The sequence below is a fragment of the Orycteropus afer genome, unplaced genomic scaffold (assembly GCF_000298275.1).
Source record: "Orycteropus afer afer isolate SDZICR_OR568_19922 unplaced genomic scaffold, OryAfe1.0 scaffold00305, whole genome shotgun sequence".
In the NCBI taxonomy this organism is placed as follows: domain Eukaryota; kingdom Metazoa; phylum Chordata; class Mammalia; order Tubulidentata; family Orycteropodidae; genus Orycteropus; species Orycteropus afer.
Window position 1 is genome coordinate 3380360 of NW_006921892.1, and position 9403 is coordinate 3389762.

The 9403-nt window shown below is 38.0% G+C and overlaps 1 protein-coding gene across 1 annotated transcript in view; it reads left to right on the forward strand.

The window, feature by feature from the left end:
• Window positions 1-1285: 1285 nt before the first annotated feature.
• CUNH4orf45 (chromosome unknown C4orf45 homolog) overlaps window positions 1286-9403 on the forward strand; it is a 75684-nt gene continuing 67566 nt past the window's right edge. Inside the window, exons 1-2 of the mRNA XM_007951647.1 lie at window positions 1286-1325; window positions 1599-1831. Of these exons, the coding sequence (XP_007949838.1) occupies window positions 1286-1325; window positions 1599-1831 (273 nt within the window). The remainder of the gene's footprint in view (window positions 1326-1598; window positions 1832-9403) is intronic.

Genomic DNA, 9403 nt, shown 5'->3' on the forward strand with positions numbered 1-9403 from the left:
GTGCACCTGAAATGTTCCTTGGAAGCGAGAATGGCCAGACTTCAACTCACCTATTTTGGTCATGTTGTAAGAAGGGACCATTCCCTGGAGAAGGATGTCATGCTTGGTAGGGTGGAGGGTCAACAAAAGAGGGGGAGGCCTTCATCGAGATGGATTGACAAAGTGGCTGTAATGATGGGCTCAAATATAGCAGGGATCATGGAGCTGGCACGGGATCGGGCAGTGTTTCGTTCTGCTGTGCATGGGGTTGCTGTGAGTCGGAAAAAACTCAACGGCACCTAACAACAACAACAACAATAAAATGAGGAAAATAATACTATCTCCCCCACTTATTATAAAGATTAATTGGATTAACATATCTACAAGGTTTACAATAACACCTAAAACCAAACCAAACCCACTGCCATTGAGTCAACAATCTATTCATAGTGACCCCCACCGGGTTTCCAAGGCCTGCAGAGTGGCTGGTGGGTTTGAACCACCAACCTTCTGGTTAGCAGTCAGATGCTTTAGGCACCATGCTACCAGAGCTCCTTATAAAAATACCTAGAATACAGTAAAAAACAAGAAACACACAAACAAACAAAAAACACCAAACCAGTTGCCATGAAGTCAATTCTAACTCATGGCCACCTGTGGTAGTTAAGTTGTGTGTCAACTTGGCTGATCCTGGTTTTGAGTGGCTGGACAGCTGGATGTAGTTAATCCCCATGGTGAGATTGGTAATCAAGTCCATGGCGGAATCTACTGGAGCAACTGAGTAGCTGCTTTAAGGATGTGGTCTGCTTCCAGTATATAAGAAGAAGCTTTGAGAAAGTTCTCTGCAGCTTTTTGGCATGCTTGGACCCTGCATGTAACCAAGTCTTCATTCAGCAGCCTGTCATTTTCCTGCCAGTCTTGGAACTATCTCTGGACTTGAACTAGTGTCCTGCCATATTTGGTAATCTTGGGACTGTGCCATTTTATTTGTTGACCTTGGGGAGGCAGAGCGGAAGCCCAAGGTTGAGGGGCTTTCTCTGGGCCCCTAGAGCTGGCACTTTGAACTCAGACTTCTAGATTTCTAAACGATAAGGGAATAAACTCCTGTTTGTTACAGTGACCCATTTATGGTATTTTTCTGTTAGAATGGCACTAGAGGACCAAAAGACCATCCCATGAATTTCAGACTAGAACTATGTTCCATAGGGTTTTCAGTAGCTGGTTTTTCAGAAGTAAATCATCAGGCTTTTCTTTTGAGGCATATGTGCTTGGATTCAACTTCCAGTCTTTTGGTTAGTTGCCAAGCATGGTAAATATTTGCACCACCCTGAGACTCCTAGAACACAGTAAGTGCCATATTATCGTTGTTGTTGTTGTTATGTGCCATCGAGTCGGACCCAACTAATAGTGACCCATCCTTGTGTTTCTGAGGTGGTATCACTACAGAAATAGATTGCCCAACCTTCCTTCCAAGGAGTGGCTGGTGGATTTGAACCGCCAATCTTCTGGTTAGCAGTCAAGTGTCTTAGGCACTTATTTCCACCATTAAAGTAACAAAAGCCGAATAAACTGCAAAGATTTTTTTTTAACTATATATTTTTTCTCCCTGTCTTTCTAAGGCCCAGATTATATAAAGGATCATCTACCTAAAATTCATCAGCACTCTTCCTACATAGGAGAAAAACATCCAGTGTCAGAAAAAACTGGAGATCTCAGATATTTATGGAGGCCTGACCCGCACAGATGCTTGCCAGCAAAATATAAACACAACTATGTTGGTGAAATTGGTTGGGGAATACCTGAGTATGATTTTATCAACAAATCAAATCTTGAGTCTGGCTTTCATATCAAGGTATTACTCTTGAATTTATGCTCTTCCTAGTGTGTTGTTTTCTAATTGAATTCTTTGTGAGTTTGCTTTCATAGGAAAACAATATGTACTTGAGTTGCCATTAAGAAGCAGCAAAATTTTATTTTTACAGAATGATAAATGTGTGAATAAGTGTACCCACTACCACAATCCCTTAACAGCCCCTTTAATATATGAGGAAAGAAGTGTGAAGAAAATGAAGGTGTGAAGAAAATCCAAAAGCATTTTTGTTTATCTTTGGAATACATTCAGATTCACATTTATGCTGAGATATTCACATGACTTTTCCTCATCCAAGCACTGCCTTGTGCAGGGGTGGTGTAAGAAAAGAATACTGTGCTGGACATAATTCACAGAACTGAAAAAATGAGTCACAGATCTTTGAAACCCACTGTGATGATAATGTTTGCTAACAAGTAATCTAGGATATGCAATCATAGGCTTCTTAGAAACCTTGTTTTATCACCTTTTGGTGATATGACTACAGGTATGAGTTCACATAGTCTCCTCTGAAACAGAAGAGAGCACAAATGATTTTAGAGGCAAAATCTGAGAATTCAGATATTCTTTTCCATGCCGGCTTTTGGGTTATCTGGAAATCAAGCAAGGATTTATTATATAATAATCCAATTTCCTCAATTCTTTAGACAATAATAATATCATATTATAACATAAAGGTTAACAAAAAGAAAAAAAAAAAAAAAACTTTTGTTGGCCCTACCTGTCAGGCCACTTGTCCTTGTCTGTCAGTTTGTCATACTATGGTGGTTTCCATGTTGCTGCGATGCTAGAAGCTGTGTCACTGGTCTTTCAAATACCAGCAGAGTCACATATGGTGGACAGGTTTCAGCAGAGCTTCTAGACTAAGACAGAAGAAGGAAAGGGCAGCCCACTTCTGAAAAAAATGGTCCCTGCAAACCTTTTGAATAACAGTAAAATATTATCTGATATAGTGTCGGAAGATGAGCCTCTCAGGTTGGAAGGAACTCAAAATATGACTGTGGGAGAGTTGCCTCCTCAAAGTAGAGTCAACTTTCATGGTGTGGATAGAGAAAAGCTCTCAGGACCTTCATTTGGCAATGTGGCACAACTCAAAATGAGAAGAAACAACTGCAAATGTCCATTAATAATTGGAACATCCAATGTATGAAGTATGAATCTAGGAAAATTAAAAAAAAAAAAATTCACTGCCATCTATGCCAACTCATAGTGACCCCATTGGGTTTCTGAGGCTGTAAATCTTTATGGAAGTGGATCACTCTATCTTTCTTCCACTCAGCAGCTGGTGGGCTTGAACTGCTGACCTTCTGATTAGCAACCAAATGCCTTAGTCACTATGGCACTAGAGCTCAAAGTTGTCAAAAGTGAAATGAAGAGCATAAAGATCAATATCCTAGACATTAATGAGCTGAAATAGACTACTATTGGCCACTTTAAATTGGACAACCATACAGTCTCCTATGCTGGAAATAACATATTGAAGAGGAATGGCATTGCATTGATCATCAAAAAGAACATTTCAGTATGTATACTGAAGTACAGTTCTTTCAATGATATGATAATGTCAGTACACCTACAAAGAACACAAGTTAATATTTCTGTTATTCAAATTTTTACATCAACCACTAATGCCAATGATAAAGAAACTGAAGCTTTTTTTTTTTTACCAACTTCTAAGACTGAAATTGACCAAACATGCAATCAAGAGATATTGTTAATTAATTATGATTGGGATGCAAAAGTTGAAAACAAAGAAGGAATATCAGTAATTGGAAAATATGGCTTTAGTGGTAGAATTTTGAAAACCAACACTGAATTCATTGCAAATACCTCTTTTCACTAACATAAGCAGCAACTAGACACGTGGATCTTGCTAACTGGAATAACTAGGAATCAAATCAACTACATGTGTAGAAGGAGGTGATGGAGACAGTCAGAACAAGGCCAGGGGCTGATTGTGGAACAATTGTTCTTATGCAAGTTTGAGTTGAAGCTGAAGAAAATTAAAACAAGGTCATGAGAGCCAAAATACGATCTTGAGTAAACCCCACCTGAATGTAGAGACCATCTGAAGAATAGCTTTGATTCATTGAACATCAATGACTGAAGACCAGATGAGTTGTGGGATGACATCAAGGACATCATCCATAAAAAAAAGCAAAACGTTATTAAAAAGATAAGAAAGGAAGAAAAGACCAAAATGGAAGTCAGAAAAGACTCTGAAACTTGCTCTTGAACAGACAGTAACTAAAGCAAATGGAAGTGAAAGAGGCGGACAGAAGATTTCAAAGGGTGACTCAAGAAAACAAAGTAAAGTATAATGAAATGTACAAGACCAGAAGTTAGACAATCAAAAGGGAAGAACATGCTTGACATTTCTCAAGCTGAGAGAATTGAAGAAAACTTCAAGCCTTGAGTTGCAATACTGAAGGATTCTATGAACAAAATATTGAACGATGCAGGAAGCCTTAAAGATGGAAGGAATACCCAAAAGGATTGGCTGATGTCTAACTGTATCAGTAGGTAGCATATGATCAACAACCTATGGTAGTGAAGAAAAAGTCCAAGCTGCACTGAAGGAATTGGAAAAAAATCAAAGCTCCAGAAATTGATTGAATTCCCAGTGAGATGTTTCTACAAATAGATGCAGTCTTAGAGAGCTCACTTGTTTGTGCCAAGAAATTTGGAAGACAGCTACGTGGCCAAATGGCCTGAAGAGATCCATATTTGCACTCATTCCAAAGAAAAGTGATCCAACCAAATGCTGAAATTATCGAGCAATATCATTAACATTGTGCACAAATAAAATTGAGCTGGAAATAATTGAAAACAGTTGCAGCAGTATATTGACAAGGAACTTCCAGAAATTTAAGCCAGATTCAGAAGAGGGTGTAGAATGAATGATATTACTGATGTCAGATGGATCTTGGTTGAAAGAAAAGTATACCAGAAAGATGTTTACCTGTGTTTTATTGACTATGCAAAGGCATTCAACTGTGTGGATCACAACAAATTGTGGATAATATTGTGAAGAACAGGAATTCCAGAACATTTAACTGTGTTCATGAGGAACCTGTACCAGAACAAGGAAATAGTGCATGGTTTAACATCAGCAAAAATATGTGTCAGAGTTGTAGTCTTTCACCATATATATTCAACCTGTATGCTGAGCAAATATAATCCAAGAGCTGGGCTATATGAAAAAGAATGTGGCATCAAGATTGGAGGAAGTAGAACAGGACTGAGAACCCAGAAATAGATCCATCTACCTATGGTCATCTGACCTTTGACAAAGGGCTGAAGTCCATTAAATAGAGAAGATATAGACTCTTTAACAAATGGTGCTGGGAAGACTGGATATCCATTATAAGAAAAAAACATGAACAAAGATATTCAGAAAAGAAGGAAAGAAGATATTCAGACAGCCAACAAATACATGAAGCAATGTTTGCGATCACTAGCCATTCTCACTGCCATCAAGTCAGATCAAACTCATAGTGACCCCTCCTTAGGTTTCTGAGGCAATATCACTGGTCTACTGACTGAAAGTTGGAGCTTCAGTCAGAACTCACCCAGAGGTACCTCACGCTTACCAAAGTGAAGTGCCGTTCCACTCTGCACATATAGAATCTCAATGATTCCAACTGGCCAGCAACTTTTTTTTTTTTTAAGGCTTAGATTTTGACACTGGGACTGCTCATCTCCCCCTTCACATCCAAGGCAGATCACAATATTCTTTTTTGAGTCTAGACTCAGACTTTGATTCTTATCAACCCAACACTTCAGGTACCTACTCCTGAGCAATCAGACATGACACATGACTTGACACTTGAACGTATGCATGGAAATGTGCACACACACACACAAGCATACAAACACATACCTTATTACAAATAATATACAAACATCTCTGTTATTAACTCATGCCCATATTCACTAGAGTGCCAGTAAATTCTTTGTTGTTATTGTTAGCTGTCGTCAAATCACCCCTGACTCATGGTGTACCCATGCTCAATGGGACAAGATGCTTTCCACTTCTGTGCCATCCCTATGATCTGTTGCAGATCAGATCATTGTAATCATAAGGTATTCATTGGCTGTTCAAAACCTCAAACCCACTGCTGAGTTGATTTCAACTCATAGTGACCCTATAGGACAGAATAGGACTGCCCCATACAGTTTCCAAGGCCTTAAATCTTCACAGAAGCAGATTGCCTCATCTTTCTCTCCAAGAGCAGGTGGTAGGTTTGAACTGCTGGCCTACTGGCTGATTAATGTGGTATAATTTAGGGGAAAATCTCAATCTACTTCCTGTTTTTTCTCCCAGTTTCTTGTCTTTCAATGAAACTTCTTCCTCATCTCTCATCTTTCCTTGTCCTGTAATGATCTAAATCAAAAGGGCAACTTTTTTCCTTCAGTCTAACTTCAGAGACTCCTCAGTCTCTCACTGCATTTGCTCAGAACTTAGAGTTTAAGCACAAACTTTCATATGCTGGATTTTTATAGCCCTTGCAGCTGCTGTTCCAATTTACCGCTCTACAGGTTTATATGAGGCTAGCAGATAAGAAAGCCCAGGTACCTTCCATAGACTTTAGGAAAATGCCTGGGCAGCTGCTTCCTACCTGGGAATGCTGTCCCCAATTTGAGGTACTAAGGTTCTGTAGATCATCTGGCTTTTCTCAGGAAGATAGTATCTTCCAGGCTATGTGACACCTGAAAGAGTTACCCCCACATTGCAGAGGTCAGTAAAAATCACAATATTAGGTTTCACTTCTGGATTTTTTGTGGTGAGCCATTTCCTACTACTTTTATACAGGCTAGACTGCCATAATAATACATGTGTATGTAAGCCAGGAAAGATCACAACTTTTGTTATTATCTCAGATGTAAGAACAGCACATGTTTCTTTTCTTTCTTTTTTGTTTTGAAATGTGGTCTCTGCCAAACTTTACATGTTGTTTCTGCAAGAATATATGGAGTCAGTCATTTGGTTTCAACCCTGTGCTAAATTGATGGGCTTTTCTAACTGTGTGTTAGCTGGTCACGTCTCCTCTTCCCTGGCTGTTCCTTAACCCAAACCTCAACAGGGTCGGCTGGTTTCCTGATGCCCCTTTTCTGCTCCTGCATTCTGACCCACATGACTGAATGATTTAATTCTTTTGGTTTTCTCACAGGAAAAAAAAAAAATGTTCCAATGGACTTGAGGATTAACTCTTCATAGGTGTGATCCCAAATATGATATTAAATCAATTAATCATAATGTATATTACCACTGTACATTATGCAGTATAACAATACTAAAAGCCTACATAAGGAAGTAAGGAGAATGACAACAACCCAGTAATATCTTTATATTTTATGTGATACAATATAGTAAAAACTAAAATTTTCAAGGTTTTGAAATTACTGCCACATGTTTTACTGTAACAAATTCCATTGTCATGAAATACAGATGGTGTCTTTGTGACAATTTTATCAACATTTGAACAGTCTTCTGATGAGATATTGATTTTCTTGATGGTTATCGAATAAACTGATCCAACATTTTTTGTTTTATTAGGCATTTTTCTCACTATGAATTTACTTAGAGAAAGTAAACATAAATAGAGCTATCACTGACCGTTTATTATATGAGAAGGTACTGTGATTATTTCTATTTTACAGATAAGGAAACTGAGGCATCAACAGGTGAGGTTCATTGCCTGAGGCCACACAACTAACGAGTGGAATCAAGTTTTCAACTCAGGAGGTGTGAATTGGAGGATTTAGAGGGAACACTGGGCATATGAGAGGAAATAAGAGAGAATCAGATCAGAACATTAGTTTGGGGCCACTGTGGACAATGCACATCTGTGTTAGCATTTTTCTGTAAGGAGAGGTCAGCTGGGTCAATTCTACTTGCCTTCTCTTATAAATCTTGCATTCCTTTCTGCAAGGTTGTCTCAATTTTCTCCCAGTTTTCCACTCTGTATTATTTGCACACGATATAGTACAAGTATAATATTTAAATGAATCATTATTAGTGCTTCCCACACACTGATATAATAACAAAAACCTTAGTTATGATTATCTTTGAACTTTTATTCAGTATGCACTTTGCAGTTTTCAGGAATCCCTGAGTGGTTCAGACAGTTAACATGCTTGACAGCTACCCAAAAGTTTTGTAGGTTGAGTACAGAAAGAGGTTCCTCAGAAGAAAGATGTAATGATTTATTTCTGAAAAAATAAGCCACTGAAATTCATCTGTACAGAAATTGTTGAATTAATGTATGTTCTGTTGTATATATTTTCAGTGCAGTAGAAGAAAGACAAGTGAGAGGAAAGGAGAAACTATTACAGAACATAGTTCTACTCTGACACGTGTGAGTTAGAATTGACTCGATGCACCTACTTTATAGTCTTTCAAACACATTATTAAATACAGTTTTTGGAATTAATGTGCAAAAGCACTATCACCAAGCCGCATCTTATTTTCTGTCCCTGTCCCAGCCTTATCCCACATATTCTTCCAATCTCTCTACTCCTCTCTTTCAAGTTCCTGTGGAGAAAAAGTATTGCTAGTGTGCTGTTGTGAAGTATAGAGACCACCAGACATGTGTTTCAGAATTTGTGGGACTTTTTTTACCCCAAATTTTCTCATTTACTTAGGTTCATTTAGAGGAAACACAAACAGCCACCAGTTTTGAGGCTCATTAAAAATTCTCAAGGTCTCACATCCTTAACCTCCAGATGTTGTTATCAATATAGAAGAATTAAAAATAAATAAAAAAAGCTCTCTTTATCAACTCATATATAAAAGCAAAATAGAAAATAGCTTTTCTAAAATTAGGCGTGTCTTTGGATTGAGGCTGTTCTTTCCCACATGGTTATGTGTTTACTTCTCACTTCACACTTCTTATAGTTATTTGTGTCCTAATCATTTGTAGTTTAATATAAAAGTAATTACATTAGCACCATTCATCATTAAGTGCTGTATAAACCAATACATTTATGATATCACAGGAAGCCTTTGTAGTGTCACATGCTGGCCACCTGAGAGTGAGAAAAAATACTGGCAAAGGAAGCCAAATAATCCTCCTTTTTCTTGAAAAAAAAAATTAACTCCATTAGCCTCCAGATACACAAATGTTATATTTCCCCCCATTTCACAAAGCTTGGCTTTATAAGAGTTCTCAAATATATTGAAGGAAGTAATATCCTTATAAAACTTCCAGAAAATGAATTTTATGTTTGATTCTTTTTTTTTTTTTCTAACAGACCATGAAAACAAGGGAGGCAGTTATCACTGATTTTCTAAGTACTGTGTTTAGGGAGCCCTGGTGGCACAGTAGTGAAGTGCTCACTTGCGTACAGAAAGGTGAGAGGTTCGAACACATAAGCTGTTCCATGGGAGAAAGATGTGGCAGTCTGCTTCCATAAAGATTAAACCAAAGAAAAACAAAGTAGGAGGTCTCACATTGCCAGATCTCAAAACCTACTATACAGCCACAGTAGTCAAAACTGCCTGGTATAGGTTCAATGACAGATACATAGACCAATGGAATAGAATTGAGA